General features: G+C 41.8%; 1 protein-coding gene across 8 annotated transcripts in view; it reads left to right on the forward strand.

Moving 5' to 3' along the window:
* The window catches only part of GPAM (glycerol-3-phosphate acyltransferase, mitochondrial), a 63,494-nt gene extending 47,536 nt beyond the window's left edge, over positions 1 to 15,958 (forward strand). For 5 of the 8 annotated variants that reach the window (XM_057735803.1, XM_057735802.1, XM_057735804.1 and 2 more), the window contains 11 exons: positions 297 to 410; positions 1,854 to 1,939; positions 2,682 to 2,797; positions 4,709 to 4,779; positions 5,578 to 5,842; positions 6,396 to 6,532; positions 7,684 to 7,761; positions 8,391 to 8,531; positions 9,884 to 10,073; positions 11,397 to 11,455; positions 12,136 to 15,958. In XM_057735803.1, the coding sequence (XP_057591786.1) occupies positions 297 to 410; positions 1,854 to 1,939; positions 2,682 to 2,797; positions 4,709 to 4,779; positions 5,578 to 5,842; positions 6,396 to 6,532; positions 7,684 to 7,761; positions 8,391 to 8,531; positions 9,884 to 10,073; positions 11,397 to 11,455; positions 12,136 to 12,252 (1,374 nt within the window). In that variant the 3' untranslated portion in view covers positions 12,253 to 15,958. Of the gene's footprint in view, positions 1 to 296; positions 411 to 1,853; positions 1,940 to 2,681; positions 2,798 to 4,708; positions 4,780 to 5,577; positions 5,843 to 6,395; positions 6,533 to 7,683; positions 7,762 to 8,390; positions 8,532 to 9,657; positions 9,733 to 9,883; positions 10,074 to 11,396; positions 11,456 to 12,135 lie in introns of those variants that run through there. The other 3 variants (XR_009053831.1, XR_009053832.1, XM_057735806.1) reach the window with 3 other exon arrangements.
* Positions 15,959 to 17,134: the final 1,176 nt, after the last annotated feature.

Below are 17,134 nucleotides of genomic sequence, written 5' to 3' on the forward strand. Positions count from 1 at the left end.
TGTGAATGATGTAAACAATGAACTAAATGAAGTCGTGTTAAGTGTTTGCTTTTTCATTGGCCAAATTACCTCCCCAGTGATGTGATTAGATCTTTTAGCATCTTTGAGTGCTAAATGTTTTCTGACAGGTCTCAGTCAATGAATGCTTATCTTCCTTCTTCATTAGTTATTATCTTTTTCTAGACAAACCTTTGGTTTCCTTAAAAAAATTAATAAACTTTATTCTTTGAAAACAATGTTTGCATATTTGTTAGTTTTATTTCTTACCATGCTATTCTTTCAAAATTGCAAATTAGGGAAAACCCAAGAAGAATGAGAGCCTCTGGAGCGTAGCAAGAGGCGTTATCAGAATGTTACGAAAAAACTATGGATGTGTCAGAGTGGATTTTGCACAACCATTTTCCTTAAAGGTGAGTGTCTGTTGAAACGAAGCTGTGTTGAAGCGTTGGTGTAGCTCAGTGTCAGAAGATATGGGCTCTAGTCCGGCCTCTGATACCTCCTCTCCATGTGAGTTGGGGCCTCACTTTCTTCTCTTATAGAACAGGGACTCTGACAAGAATAGTGTCTCCTAAATTTTTCCACCGAAATGTGCCTGGTGACAAAGGAGACGAAATCTATCTTCAGGAGATATCAGTCTCAAAATTTATTGCTATTTTTTAAAATTCATGAGAATTTTGCATGTTGCTTTATCTATATCCTTATTTTTTTTATTTTATTTTTTATTTTTTATTTTTTATTTTTTGGGGGGTACACCAGGTTCAATCATCTGTTTCCATACACACATCCCCGTACTCCCTCCCTTCCCCGACCCCCCCCCCTCGAGTCCCCCCCACCCTCCCTGCCCCAGTCCTCCAAGGCATCTTCCATCCTCAAGCTGGACTCCCTTTGTTATACAACAACTTCCCACTGACTATTTTACAGTTGGTAGTATATATATGTCTGTGCTACTCTCTCGCTTCGTCTCAGTTTCCCCTTCACCCCCCGCCCCCTCCCATATATCCGTATTTTATATTACGTTTTAAAGTTGCTTTTAAGAGAAATTTCTCAAAACATGTCTCACAGCTGGGTAACACTGATAGTCTAGGCTGATGCTCTGTTCTACTGAGTGGAGTCTAATACCCACATATTCAGAGGAATAGTGCCATCCTCATGGAGAATCCTGGGGCTGGTGGGTCCCTGAGGTCCTGTAGTTTTAAATTCTTAAGATTTTCAAATTGGTAAAGGAGAAAGAGAAGGATGGAGAGTTGGGAACCTAAAGATAAGGTGCAGAGAGGTCCTGCTTCTCCTTCTGTTCCACTTTTTGGTTTTACTTTAAAAGAGTCTAACTGCTACATGCTAGATGTTTTCTAGCCTTAAGTGCTTTTGACTTTTAGGGACTTCATCATTTCTTACTACTTTCTTGTTGTTCTTGTTGGTAATATTGCACAGCTTCTCTTGTTCATGATTTGCTTTTGAACTGATGTTCTTTTCAATATAACGTGACCTTCAGGTCGTCAGATTTCCTTTAGAAGATATGGTTGATCAGTTATCACTTAATATTGGGAATGCAAAATAATTTCATGAAGATAGAAGAAAAGTTAAATTTCGACCTTAATTTTTAAATGATTTTGCTTAAGCATCATCTTGTTTTTTGGAGCTTCAGTTCTTAGATTTCTTGCCTAACAACATTCTATGAGTCATTCTGCACTTCTGAAGATAGTTTAGGATACAGAAAGTATTTCTCGTGCTACGTAGTATGGCTCATTTTATTAACAACTCCCTGTTTACTTTTTGAAGATGAAATTATATTTTATATATGTTTATGGAGGTGAGACAGTGGGAATAAATGATTGTATTTTATTTTATTTTTCCAGGAATATTTAGAAAGTCAAAGTCAGAAACCTGTTTCTGCTCCACTTTCTCTGGAGCAAGCATTGTTACCAGCTATACTTCCTTCAAGGTAAGATTCATGGAAATTTTTTTATACTACCTATCAAATATCTATTATTTCTTATATCACATGGAAAAATTGGTTGCCTTTAGTAAGGGCATTCATGTTCTTGTTTTTACTTCCTCACTCGAGTAACTTTTCTCTTGATCCGATAAAGGATCTTGAAATGATATGTTTCCACATTAGTTTGAAGGGTTTTGATTATTTTCATCATAAAATCTTTTTGATTTTGTGAATCATGTAAGAGTTCTTATTTGATTTATATTTTTGGATGTTTGAAATGTTCTTTTGATAGTAGCTTAGGTTATGCATATTGTACATTCATGCAACATATTAAAGAGTTTTCCTCGGTGAATTTTCCAGAATTCAAATCAAATTGTCACTTAGAGAAATAGAATACTAAGCCCTTCCTTTAATATATGTTCAAGTATCAAATTTTTGAAAATGTTTTAAAGTGAGGCATCTTGCTTTATGCATTGTTTCTGCCAGTGAGTTCTGGAAGTGATGTACCAACAGACTGGTTAGCCATAATTAAATAACATGTTTTGGTCAAGAGAGTGCATTAAACATAATACGGTATATTGTGGAGTGAAGCAACCCATAGAAATAATCTATTTGTGGCTTAAATTTAGAATATGTTGAAATTTAAAGTATCTAATACATTTGTATCTTAAGCCCATGTAGTTTGCTTTATAAAAGAGTGGGTTATAGAAGTCTAATTAAAAAAAGGAAAAAAACAAAACTTTTTTAGACCCAGTGATGCTGCTGATGAAGGTACAGACAGGTCCATTAACGAGTCCAGAAACGCAACAGATGAGTCCTTCCGAAGAAGGCTGATTGCAGATCTGGCTGAGCACATTCTCTTCAGTAAGTAGAATTCTACTCTTTAATTCCAAAGTTCAGATTGGGCATGGTGCAGGACGAACTTAGATTCCACTTCCGGTTCTAGTGCTAATGCACAGAGTGATAGGTAAGTTATTAGAGAGAAGGTGGTGCAGAGAGGATTTGAGGTAACTGAGTGAAACACTTCACACAGTGCCTGATAAGTAGTAGGTACTCATGTGGTAGTGCTTAGGAATTTTAAAAAATTGCCAACATGATTTGTTCCTTCCTTTGCTCATGAATTAGTCTCTTTGAACTAACTTGTGGTCCAGCATCTAGGTGTATAGTTGCATGTCCCTTTCCCCTGTGACCCCACGATCATTTTTATTTGGCGAGTAGTTTGTGGCTAGTATGTGTAAAGTTTTGTTTTAGCTGTGGGAAATGCAAATTGAATAATTGCTCTGTACTTAAAGAGGTAGTGCTCCTCTCAGTGGGATAGCTGTACACAAATAATGCAGGTGGGAGCGACTCAGAGTGGAGTGAGTGACACGCAGAATTAGCCGTCCTTAAGTGCCAGATTGCAGCGTTGTGTCGTGTAGTAGAGGCTGCTTTAAGAGCGAGAAGCAGCCACAGCAGGGCACCTGGCGCGTCAGCCAGGCCGGATCTCCTCACCATTCCCCGTGCCTGCTCCCTGCCAGGTCAGACTCTCAGCACTTCCTGCCGACCCCAGCGTGGAGGCTTCCTCACCTCTCTCGCTCCTTCCGCTCTAGCTGCTGCTAGTTCTGCTTTACGCTGGGCGGGGGTAGTCTTTCTTGAGCACATCTGATTGTGTCTCCCCCTTGCTTAAATTCTGGTGGCTAAAAATAATACATCCTTAAACGTCGAAAAGTCGGAAAATAAAGATGAAACCCACTACCCAAATAACCAGATGTGTTGCTGTCTAGTCTATAAAAATATTTTTTACTGTTTTATATTGTGCTGTTTTCCATTTATAACACAAATACTTAACTAAAAAAAACTTTTAGATACTCTTTTTTAAAGGCCAAATATATATGGTACTGGGTACTTTTTTGTTTCTTAAACACTGGAGACAACATAAATTGTGAATGGAGTCTTCATGAGTTCATTGTCAACTCAGAAAACCCACAAGTGGTGTCTTATTTTAGATTATTCCATAGATGTTCTCATATTTGATTTGTATCATATTCTACAAATTTAAAATATTGAGTTATGGACTATAGTCATTCTCAAGTGTATTTCTGTCCCCTTCCTTCCTGCCTCTGACCTGCCTCTGGGCCAGGTTGAAAAGAGGAAATTAAAGTATATTGAGCACCTGTTCCTATAGGTCCTGTGCCGGATCAGTCATTTTGTGCTCACAGAGCCCAGTGGACTAGGTGGAATGCTCATTTTATGAGAGGGAAACTGAGGCTTAAGAATGTAAGAGTTCCCCCAAGTCATGAAATTAGTGTAGAAGTTAGGATTTGAGCCCAGATTTCTGACTTTAAATTACCACCCCCGCCCACCCCCCTTGTAGTGCCATGGTGAACACCTGCAAGAGGAATGAAGCAGAGTTGTAGTTACAGTAGACCGAGGCCAGGAACAAGGCAAGAAACACAAAAGTAGGATATCCTGCAGAGCTCCTAGCCAGGCTCATACTTTGGGTCTTGGTATTTCCATAAAGATGGCTGTTCGTCATTGAGTAACGAACTTCCGTTGGTCTGCATTGAGGGGGACCTGTCTTAGACCGAATTCTTTTATATGATGAATAATCATCTCTAATGAGGTTCCATTGGCCCAGAGTACAGTATAATGTTGTAACTTCCCTTTGGTAAATCAGTTATAGGAAATGTGGCAGAGGACTTTTATAGTTTTAAATACTCCTGATTAAGATTTAGGTACTAAGTTTCAGCTATATTACAAAAAAAGTGCAACTAAAGATTTGTGTTTGCCTTCCAGCCGCTAGCAAGTCCTGTGCCATTATGTCAACACACATCGTGGCCTGCCTGCTCCTCTACAGACACAGGCAGGTATGTCTGCGGTGTCACCTGGAGTTCAGTAGGAAGCATGAAAATGCTTTGTCCGCTCTTCAAATACTTGTCCACGGATAGGTTTGGCCCCCTTCCAGCTAGTCCTGTGAAATAAACAGTAAGATAAGCTAAGGGCTCTGCCCACAGGTGCTTACAGCCTGATGGAGGAAGGAATCTACATGACAGAAACCTCAGAGACTGTTTTATATGATAGTAAGACATTCTTTGAGTAATATAGTTAACATGAATAAGGTGTATCTCATCGACGTGCAGAAAGTATTCTGACAGCTAATGATTTCCAAGCCATTTGATTTGTATTCAGGACCTGCGTTCTGCCTTCCACGATGCACTTGTCTAAGCCCCGTGATGGGAAAGAGTGTGTGTGTGTGTGTCTGTCTGTCTTTCTCGCAGTCATGTTCTCAACACCAAACATAGTGTCAGAATATAGATACCAAATAAATATTTGTCAGATAAATATTTAGAATGAGGGAAATTCTTGCTAAAAAAATAAGTACTTCTTTCAGATGGTGGCTTCTTCCTTTTGTGATCTTACGTGCTCACGTCACGTGTTGTGACTAGAGAATTCTTGGGACATGGAGTATCTTGACATTCCTGGGGGACAGCTTTTTAACCAGTATCCTGACTTTCTTTACATGGTGTTTTGGCCCTTTTTCTGTATGTGCCGACGGCGAACTGCAGGAAAGCCAAGGCAAGAAAAAGAATCCTTGAAACGGTCTCTCCATCTTTTGGGAAACAGGCTCTCTGCTCTCATGATACCACTTCTGTCTGTTTCTCTAGGGAATTGACCTCTCCACGTTGGTGGAGGACTTCTTTGTGATGAAGGAAGAGGTCCTGGCTCGTGATTTTGACCTGGGTTTCTCAGGAAATTCAGAAGATGTAGTCATGCACGCCATACAGCTGCTAGGAAACTGCATCACAATCACCCACACCAACAGGAACGATGAGTTTTTTATTACTCCCAGCACAACTGTCCCGTCCGTCTTTGAGCTCAACTTCTACAGCAATGGTGTGCTGCACGTTTTTATCATGGAGGCCATCATAGGTATGTCGGGCCCTGAAATATTTTCATGGCAAATAAAATGGCCGAAAGCACATGGCGGTGTCTACTTCGGTTTGGACGATAGCCCCTTGTTTGAGGGAATGTGTTGCTATAGTTTCGGTTTTCAAATAAAAATGTTATCTGCTATTTCACCGTTTATAGTTTATTTTTACACTTATTAGTCAACAAGTAGTAACTGAATTACTGTATGCATAGTATTACATGTTTTACTAAGGAGGAGAGGTCAGATGTCTTGCTATCCAGGAGCTGAAAACCTAAGTGAGGTAAGAATACATGGCAGTGAAGTGAGTGGAGGGAACAGAGGAGACAGAGGGCAGAGGGGATGGAAGCTTTGGAAGACGACGTGATCGGGTTGGGATCACGTGGAATCATGAGAAGTAAATTCTAAAGAGGTTTATTAAATTTCTCCAGTGAATGCAGATATTTTTTTTGATGTATGAGTAATCTGTCAAGGTAATCCAACTAATCTGAGCCAGTCGAAGCTTTCCTTGGAGATCTCAGGCTGCCAGCGTCATTGATGCTTTTCCTTTACCAGCCTGCAGCCTTTACGCAGTTCTGAAGAAGAGGGGCCCAGGAGGGCCTGTGTCTCCCAACTTGGTCAGCCAGGAGCAGCTGGTGCGCAAGGCCGCCAGCCTGTGCTATCTGCTCTCCAATGAAGGCACCATCTCTCTCGTAAGTGAAGACCCTGTAGAGTTGCCTGTTCTCTTTTTCTTGAGCATCTTCATGAAATTATAACATGCTTTCCTCTTAGAGAATTTTTGGTCCATTATTGAAGCTTTATATCCTGCTCCTGGGTCTCAGTGACCACCACACCATCATGTTGTTACTGTCTTGGTGTGCTTTTGGGGTCATTGCTCTACTGAACCCTTCGTGCACTGTGAGGTGTGATAGGACAGATGGGTGAGCGTCCTCCATTACTCAGATCCACTGCTCAAGGCACTGGGTCAGGGGTTTGTAAATAATTAACATGCCCACTTGTTAGTGATAGAACTGTAGAAGATAAGAGTCAGAAACAGTCTTAAAACTCATCCGCTCAACCCTTCTCCTTTACAAATGGGGAAACTAAGGCCCAGTGGAACTAATGAGCATCTATGTTATATTTAAAGTTCTGGACATTTATAATGAGGCACACATACGAAGCAGTAGAGAGATTTTTTTCCTCAAAATCATCAACAAATAGAATTCATGTTTTATTTTAAAGTCTGTTCTTTTCCACTTATATGAATGTGCCCCGGGACATTTATGAGCACAGGTATTATGATACAGCCCTCCTCCACAGTGTTCTTTGTACATGTTACGTTTGCGGCCCTGTGGGGGAATCTGTTTTGCATGAATCTTGGGGGCAGGATGGGAGGGGATAGGGTAGATAAGGCTCTCAAGATTGACCTTGTCTTTTGCTTGGGCCTTTTTTGAGTTATTTGAATACATATTGTGTTTCCTCATACACCACCTTTATGTTCAGCATTTACTGTAAGATAGCTTTTGCAGAGAAAGTGTCTTATAAAGGGAAAGACAGGTGTAGGGGCCTGACAAGAAGCCCTTTTGAGGCCTTGCTCCACTGGAGAGACAGCCCAGGAGCCCCCTCTGCAGGTGGTGCTGCATCTGTGCTCTGCCAGTCAGGTAACAAGGTCTCTTCTCAGACTTTGTCCACGACATGCGCTCTTCAAGAGGGTGGGTGTCGTAAGTCTTAGTGGAGTCTTATGCCCAATGGAGTGAGGCGTGCCCGCGGAAGTACTGGGCAGCAACCTTGTATGCTGTTTTCTGTCTTTAAAAAAAAAAGTGTAAGACAAGGACATTTACATTGAAATGCCTTTTCTTTTCAGCCCTGCCAGACGTTTTACCAGATTTGCCATGAAACAGTAGGCAGGTTCATCCAGTATGGCATCCTCACAGTGGCGGAGGTGAGAGGGCGAGCTTGCCTTTGCTTGCAGTTATTTAGTTTCTTGCTCTTCATTACCTGTTCCAGCAGCCACTTTAACCAGAGTCCATTTGATATATAGTCAAGTCCAGGTGAGATGAAGAGAAAAATAAGAAGAGGGAGAATAAGTGTCTTTGGGGACTGTTTAATATTGGGTTCCTTTCGTGTAACTGGTGTTGCATAAAATATACCTTGACTTAATTCCATGACATCCAGAAGTCTGCATTCCAGATCAGATCTTCTGTATATCTGTGTGCTTGTAACTTGCACACATGCACTTTTTTTTTAATTTTTTTGAGATTTTGTTTTAATTTTGGCAGCTTTAGTACAGAGGGAATGGCCTGGGAGAATAGATCCCAACTGAGGAGAGGGAAGGGTATTTTATTTGATCTGTCCGGTAGCTCTCGCCCTCACTCTTTCTTTCCGTCCTTCTTCCCCTGCTGTCTCCGGAGTGGTTTTGAGTTTGGAGGGGGCAGTGGGTTGATATCGTGAATGGCTGGGCAGAGCAGAGGAGGCGAGTGGGTGAAAGAGGACTGCTGGGTGTGGGTGCAGCCGGGCGGGTGTCTGTGAGCCTGTGCTGTCTGTTCACCGCTGGTCATCTCCTTGGCACAGCAAGATGATCAGGAAGATGTCAGTCCTGGTCTTGCTGAGCAGCAGTGGGACAAGAAGCTTCCTGAACCTTTGTCCTGGAGAAGTGATGAGGAAGATGAAGACAGCGATTTTGGTGAGGAGCAGCGAGATTGCTACCTGAAGGTACTTGGGTGAAGAACTCTGGTGGACATCACAGTGAGGGGTTGAGGCTTCTGCTGCCACAAGTTATGAGGTTCTTATCAACTGGGACTCTGGTGACTTATTCACATTCAGAGCACCCACAGACCAGCTGGGGTGCTTTCCGCCCAGTTGAAACACTGAAACTGAATTGAATTAATACCTTAAATTGTTCCATTTGGGTATAGATAAATGGAAAAAAGAGACAAGAGTCTCAAAATTCAGGAAGGTGAACATCATAGATGATAACTTTCATGACCCACTCATCAGAACGCACAAGGGCAAACCTGCGTACCCGCACTGGCACGCGCTCCTGAGGGGGCAGTGGTTTTGCTCAGTCAGCGCTGAAGCCAGGCGCTGCGGGGCCAGGTCTGGGAGCGCACACATGCCGCCGCCTGCCCCTTCTGTGTCCTGCTCAGTCTTGCCATCCCTCCCAGAATTGCAGACATTACGCTCTCCGCCTTCGCCTATCACAGGAGAAAATCTGACTTTTAAAAGATTGTCCCTGCTTTAGAAAAAGCAATTTTTTTCTAACTTGTAAGTTTAGAAATTAGTGATAATGACCCTTCTTTTCTGAATACCCTAGGTGGATTACTCACTTTGCAGCGTGATAATACCCCTAGTTTACACACACACACACACACAAACACACACACACACTCTCTCTCTCTCTCTCTCTCAAGAGAGTCCAAATGACTTCTGGAGGTTTTTGCATTTTGGGTGTTATTAGTTTTGAACTGGAACAGTGATCTTGCTTCCACACTCCAGAGAGGCTCATCTGAACGTGCATATTTGTGTGTGTGTGTGTGGGGGGGGGCGGTGCAATGAGAGCCCCCACTGCCCAGAGTATCCCACCACCACCACCACCCCCACCACCACCACCGCTCCCCGCTCTGCCAGCTGCGGGCCTGAAGCTGCGCAGGGGTGGCAAGCAGTGAGCTCTGGGAGGGACCGAGGTGATCTCAGGGGTCTTGGCATGTGGCCTTTTTGAGCACTTGAGGGACCCTCGAGCCAGGCTTCAAAGTCTGGAGGGTCCAGCCTCGGGACCAGCTGTTTTCAGGGATGACAGGATGGCACAATTATGTCACTCAAATAAGACGATTTCTTCTAGGCAGCTGTTCAATGAACACAAACCTCAAATACTGTGGAAGTCAGTGATTACAGTAAAGACCACATTTCAAAACCGGCAAGTCGTTTCCAGGGGGCGATTCTGTGGACACGGGGCAGTAGGCTGCCTCTGTGTGGGGACAGTGAGGGGCCATCTTCTCGGGCCGCTGGCGCTCCGAGGAGGTTCCTCTGTCCCTCCCTGACTGGGTCTCCTGCCCTCGCCCTCCCAGGTGAGCCAGTCCAGGGAGCACCAGCAGTTCCTCACCTTCCTGCAGAGGCTCCTTGGGCCTTTGCTGGAGGCCTACAGCTCCGCTGCCATCTTCATTCACAACTTCAGTGGTCCCGTTCCGGAGCCGGAGTATCTGCAGAAGCTGCACAAATACCTGATAACCAGGACAGAAAGACGAGTTGCAGTCTACGGTATGTGCGGCCCTGTGTTGGCTTCTTTTAAAAGCTCCGCCTTTTTTGATTATAGGAATCTGCCCATTGTAGATGATTGGAAAGAAGAATGCCAAATTATCCTGACCTCTAACTCCATCGATTACTACCATGACCTGTTTTGGTGTGTTATGTAAATTGAATGATACAGATACATACTCTTACGTCTGGCTTTTTTCACTTAACTTTATAAGTGAAAGCCATGTATGTCACTGTGTGTAGTTTGTTTATTCTTGTTGCTTTGTAGTATTCCACTGTATACATATTTACCACATTTTATTTATTCATTTCCATCATTGAGGGATATTTGGGTTTTGCAGTTCAGAGCTACTCTGAATAGTGCTGCTGTAAACACGTTTGAACATGTCTTTGGGTGAACACAGGGACCCATTTATGCTGGGATGTATAGGAGGATTGCCTAGTCACAGGGTGTGGTGTGTTCAGATTCGCAAGTGCTGCCAGACAGTTGCTAAGTGCTGAACCAGTTTGCATCCCCAGCAGCAGTGTGTCTTTCAGTTGCCCCCCATCCTGGCCAGCACTTGGTACTCTCTGTTATAGAAGAGGTGTGATTAGAGTGGGAGTGGCATTTTCTGTGTTACGGTTTAGGACTGAAACTACTTTGAATCAATAATTTTTAGAGCCATGAGGGATCTAGAGATAATCTATCTCTAAGTACTTATCTAGAGATATCCATCTCTCTCTCTCTGTATCTCTTGTTATATAGAGATAGATGTATAGATATATCTATAGCTATATCTCTAGATTGTGATCTAGAGCTAAAATCACCTCACCTTTATAGATGAGGACACTAGTCCAGATCTTATAGCTAGTTAAAGGGCAACCTGGGTTTAGAATTCTTTTTTTCCGACTTTTAGACTTATGCTGTTTCTGGTTCCACTGATGTAGGAAACATCTGTGCGTCACTTTGCAGTTTAAAAGATTTCTACACACAGTCTCGTTTGCGTCTCACAAAAATCCTTCAGGATGGATATTTTGGGTGTTTCTCTTTCCTTTCCTCTTCTCTCTGTCCTTCCCTGACTCTTTTTCTTCCTCCCTCCCTCTTTCTCTCTCTCTCCTTATCCCGCTCACCTCCTCTTTTTTCCTTAAAAGATGACAAAGTCGGCTTAGAGAAACAGCAAATCCTTTGAGGCCTCACAGGTTGCCGGTAGTGAAAGGGAGCTTGACCCAGTCCCCAGACTGGCTCTGACCCTCTTCCCAGCCTCCCGCACTCTCTCACTGTGGGTATTGGGGTTTATGTCATCATTGGGCCTAAACGTTTGACAGGGGCTTTATCTTTCTCCACAGCTGAGAGTGCCACGTATTGTCTTGTGAAGAATGCTGTAAAAATGTTTAAGGATATTGGGGTGAGTGTCCCCTGCTTATGTATAATATAAAGTAGAGTGTGTTCATTTCTGTCCTCTTTCTATTTAGATCTAGTCTGCTTGAGTCACCTTTGTGTTGGACCCTGGGAGAAGCAGTTTCTGCTGGATTAATCTGCAGACATTTCTGGGGGTTGGGAGGGGGAGGGGCATGTTGAAAGTGAGGCCCATCAGCATAGATTTATTTGAATGTTCCAGAATTTTCCTTGTTTTCATCTACATTCCAAATGAAGACGTCAGTGTGTTTCAAGATTCTACGACAGTTTTGGTGGGGATGTTAATTATGCCATATGATTTTTAGTTATTGTGCTTTTACCAGTATTGCTAGAAGTATCCTCAGGTATCCTTTATCTTCACGTATCATTTGGGACATGAGTTCCATGAAGGCACTAGTGGTCTTTGTAAGGGAGTGTTTGTGACTTTATTCTAATATAAATTTAAAAATATAGTACACTGGTTGAGCTCCACCCCCCAAAACCCCACACCTGCCCCCATAACCTTCCCACCCCATGCTCGCACACACCTACCTGTACATTTACTCAAAGCCCAAATATGGCTTTATGTGCCTTACTGCATTTTGGGGTCTAGGACACAGAACAGGGTTGGTGACAAAAATGTCTCTCCCCCACCCTTTGGTTTGTCTTTAATCTAAACTTTCTCTCTAGGTTTTCAAAGAGACCAAACAAAAGAAAGTGTCTGTTTTAGAACTCAGCAGCACTTTTCTACCTCAGTGCAACCGGCAAAAACTCCTAGAGTATATTCTGAGTTTTGTGGTGCTGTAGGTTACTCCTGGCACCTCTGGCAAGGGACGGGCGTGGGACAAGTCCCTTGTAGGCTCCCGCCTCTGGCTCGAGAGTGGAAGGTGCCATCGTGTGGTCGGGCCTGACCTGTCCTGATGCGATCTCCTGGAAGACAAGTGCCTTCTCCCCTCCGTGCTCTGTGATCATCGCGCTCTGAGATGACACGCCGCCTGCAGATCACACTGTGGGGGCCCTCAGCCTCCGTTCGCAGTTCATAATCAATAGATTACAAAATGAAATCTCAAACGATTATTTTGGAGTTTATTAAAGATTTACATTTTAAGTATAACTGTTAAGAACTAATTACTGTGATGGACACAAACATGTAGTTGATTCTAGAACTGAATCTTGTATAGTATACTTAATGCTGTCAGGTAATTTGTTGGTGTATTATCTGATTAATGGTTAATGTTTCCTTTAAAAATACTTGCGTCATCCATTCACTGGGTCTTTTTGTTTTTCCTTTTGTTTTTGTTTTTTTTTTGGTCTTATCTTTGTCAATCATAGCTAAATTTTAAATGGGAACATTTTTCATCCCAAAGTGCTTTACAGATGAATGGGCTAATATACATCACACCCAGGTATCACTGTGCTTTCTGTTGCAGTCAGGTATAGAAAGTGTTTTAAGAGCTAAGTGAAAACACAGTATTAGTTTAGGTCAAGAATAGAGATAATGTGACCAAACAGCTAACACCAAGAAATAAATTTGGCTGGCAAAATTCAAGATAAACTTGGCCAGAAAACTGACTTTGAAAACACTTGCTCATATGAAAAAGTGCCATTGAGTTTTAAATGACCAGCAAGTATTTAGCAAGTATCCTATTTTACGTCTGTATCCTTTCCCACCCCTCAGGTAGTAGTACCTGCCTCTCACAGGTACAGCTGTTTCTTGGCGATAGCAAGTGTACTAACTTATTAGCTTGGCCTGATAGCCTGTGTTAGCATATAGTGCTCTGGCTGCAGGCTACTGACCCAGGCCTCGTGTGCCCTGCAGACAGGTCGTGCACTGCGTGTCTTCTGGGTGGCTGGTACCCACTTAAGTTGGGCAGAGTACAACCTGGGCAGTATATGTGATGGCCCTGCAGACTGGCACATGGTTGGAGGCATGTATAGATTTTTTAGCTTTGAGGAAAAAAAAAACCATGGTTCTTTAAAAATGTGTGTGGGTTGTTTTCCTAAACCCCAGTGCCACATAGTGGCAAATAATTATGAAAAATTGTTCATAACAGGTAGGTGCCTTTTTGTGAGCAGGGATCATAATTGTTAGCTAATTGTGGTAATTATGGTGATTTCTTAAAGATCATGTGATATTAAATGTTTTCTAACAGCTTACTGTTCCTTTTCTTCTCTCCGTGGTATTATGGAATTAGGAATTTTTCCTGATGAATATTGCTGGTAATCTTTGAATTTAATAGAAAAGTACTGAGAATTAAGTTTGTGCTTTCATCAGTTTGGATTTTAAACACTAATAATATCTCATGAATTCCTTGTGTGTTGGGAAAGGGAAAGATACTGATTGATATTTCACATTGTATGAAATTTTTGAAACTCAGAGCAATAATGCCATGCTATTGTGATTTTCTTCCCGTCTTCTCAAATTCCACACTTAAAATATATATTTCTTTATAGGCGCTCACGTCCCATTAAGCCGTTGTCAGTGCTGCGGCGGCTCTGGTGTGGAGTCAGGTCTTCACTGCGTAGCATTCCAATTTCCTAAGCAGGATGGGGCTCTGTGTTCCAGGGAACAGCCAAGGAGGCTCATTTATCCCCTTGTGTGTTCCGTATCTAGGCAACCAAACATTTCACTCGTCTCTTTTTTTCACCTGCTAAATTATAGACCAAGGATCACTCAGACTCTTTAAGTCAAGCTTGGGACTGACCTCCCAGTGGATTCTGCTGTCCCGCTTGTGACTTCCTCTAAGAGCTGCTGCTGCGCCAGCCTGAGCAGGCAACAATGGCTTCTCTGGCTTTATTTTCCCTTTCAGTTGGTTTGTTTTCTAGAAGTCTAATCAGATGCTTTGGGGAATGCAATGTATGATTTGCTGGCTCTCTTGCCACTTAACTCACTGTGAGAATAAATATGCATGCTTTCTGTAATTAACTGGTGCTTTGAAAACCTTTTTTAAGGAAGACAAATATCAACCAAAGTTCTGCTCATCCAGACAAGCTCACTCTCCAGTTAATTTTAGCACAGCTCATTCTTTAGTGCCTCGTCGCTGGACGAATACCCATCATCCCAATAAGGCTTCCATATAGCACTGTTTTGCTAAAAGATTTATTCTCATTGTTTTCCAAAAGCAAATGGCTTTCATGTAAGATTAAACAGACTAGGTGCTTGTAAATAATTTATTACAGTTTACTCTATTGCATTTCTATAAAACTGAAATGCATGCCCTCCAGGGGAAGACAGACTGTGAATCAAGTTAAAAAGCAAACAAAAAGACCCAATAATAAGCAATATGAAACTGCACTCTTTCAAAATGAGAAAGTTCTAAGTAATTCAAAAGAGGGGAAGGAATTTTCGCTCTCAAGATTTTAAGAAAAACAAAGGGAAAGAACTAGCGTGAAGAACTAGTAACAGAGAAAGTACTATATGAGTCTTCCTTCTCAGATCTGTTAAGTCTCACGAGGTCACGAGTGAGTGGAGAAGACACATCGGGGATTGCGATGAATGTAAATTCAAGTTGTAGAATTTCCAACCTGAAGGAGAAAAGCTTTTCTCAAAGTTCTCCATGTGTGTGAGTGCTCCGTGAGATGTTCATAGGTGTTTTGTAGAAAAAGTGTTGCTGGTGAAATAAATTTGCACATGAACCCTCTTTCCTAGAAACTCACAGTGCACTTTAGCATAGTAAGGGCTCAGGGTCTGACGGTACCAAGCCTGTTGAACCCAGCATTGCTCAATCTCTGTAACCACAGGGGCTTTTTCCCCTGTGGGTCACCTATGGACCTCTCCTTAGGTTCATAGAAAACGTTTGGGAAACACTGTGTTAAGGAGACAAAACAGTAACTACCAGATGGCATAGAGGCAGAATTTGCATGCATTTTGTACAATCAAATGTTGCATTTAATGGATGTATGTTTCCTCCCCTGGAGAAATAAGCACAGAAAACTATAACATAGGTGGTCAGAGCTCTTTCCTTTGCTGAAAGATCAGCCCTCAATGTATCTGGGTTTCTCACCAAAAGTAGCGAAATTAGCAGTAGGATTAATTGGGGTAAAAAATTAAGATTTTAATTCAGACCTAGAAGAAAATATTGCACAATCAAATGCAGCTTTTTATCCACAAATAGTTCTAGTGTTTAGAAACGACAGGACTTACTGCTGAGGTTTATAAGACTTAATTTGGATGTAAATCTGTTTTTTAAAACACTCTTTCTAGGAACTTGAAACTTGGCATCTGGCATTTCAGTTTAATAAAAACTAATGATTGCATTTGAAAGAGACTTTTGACTTATTTCTAAACATCTAAAGTTCTGAAATGCCTTGATGGAAGGTGTTAAACTATTTGCCTGTTGTACAAAGAAATGTTAGATTGTTGTAAAAAGATTTATTGTACAGTACCGTAAAATAACACGGTATGATGTCGTGAGTGAAACTTATTTGGAAACGTTGATTGATTTTTATGCCTGTTAATATATTGTAAGAAGCACAGACGTGTAGTTTTGTTTTAATAAACCGAAAAGTGAATGTATTCTTGATGTCTTGCATTTGGAGTTAAAATTTCCCAAATAATTCATTGTACAAACAGTTCTTGTTTGACTTCACATTGAACTTTATTAAAATGCTTATAATAAATAATCTTACATAAATTTTTGAACCTGCAGTGCATGATTTTATTATTGACCCAGAGCTCTTCAAATTTGATCAGGCATTTGGGGATGTAGATATGTACAGCTTAGCTACCGCCCTCCTCAGTAAATACATCACAGAGGTACTCTTTGGGTTTCTTTAAATATTCCTATAAATGTGGTGCTGCTGTCATATTTTAATATGTTTAAGTTTGTTAAAGCATGAACTGAAGTCTTGGGGTTTTCCCACTAGTTCATAATAGTTGCTCAAAATCATTTACTTTTTTGGCAAGTATTATCTTTCACTATTTTAATTCTAATATTTTACTAGAGCACAGTTTTCTGTGGATGCTTTGAAAGTGCTCAGATGCAGCCTTCTCTCAAAAGTGTGCTCCCTGGAAAGGGTGTTAAATGGGTGCCTGGCGATGCTATCCATGCCCTTTGGGTGCATGACAGTGCGTGACAGGTCTGTGACCCTGATCAACACCCAAGATCATCCCATCTGTTCTGGGCCAGCAACTCGATCCGAACTTTGTTTAGTCCCTTTGATTTCCTTTGGGATGTTGTTGCCATGAATATGCCCTCACCCTTTGGTCCTATTTATTCCCTTTTTAAACACCTTATAGTCTGTCTGATACACACATAGCTAGTAAAATTCTAATGTACAAATACAAAGGCATTTTCTTAATTGTCCACAGCATCTGTGATGTCCACGCGACGGCCATTGCTTAGCCGTCTGTAGATGCCAGCATAGCTCCTGCATTGTGTGGCTTGTACCACAAAGCTTGGCATCTGGACGTTTCTCTGCCCTAGGAGAAGGAAGGCTTGTCCAAGTTGTGTTCCGTGTGTGGATTTTATATAGCCTTTCAAATCAGTTTTTATTACTTTTAAGAAAAGGAATATAGCAGAGAGAGCCTGGGGCTTGAGCAAAAAACTTAGGATCAAGTCTGGTTGTCTTATGCATGTGCTAGAGGACTTTGAGCTGGTCAGCTCACCCAAGTGAACGTGGGTGTCCTCTGTGTTGTATGGGGACAGCTGGATTTCTGAAGATGAAATGAGGTGGAATGAATGCAGCA

The sequence above is a fragment of the Hippopotamus amphibius genome, chromosome 5 (assembly GCF_030028045.1).
Source record: "Hippopotamus amphibius kiboko isolate mHipAmp2 chromosome 5, mHipAmp2.hap2, whole genome shotgun sequence".
NCBI lineage: Eukaryota > Metazoa > Chordata > Mammalia > Artiodactyla > Hippopotamidae > Hippopotamus > Hippopotamus amphibius.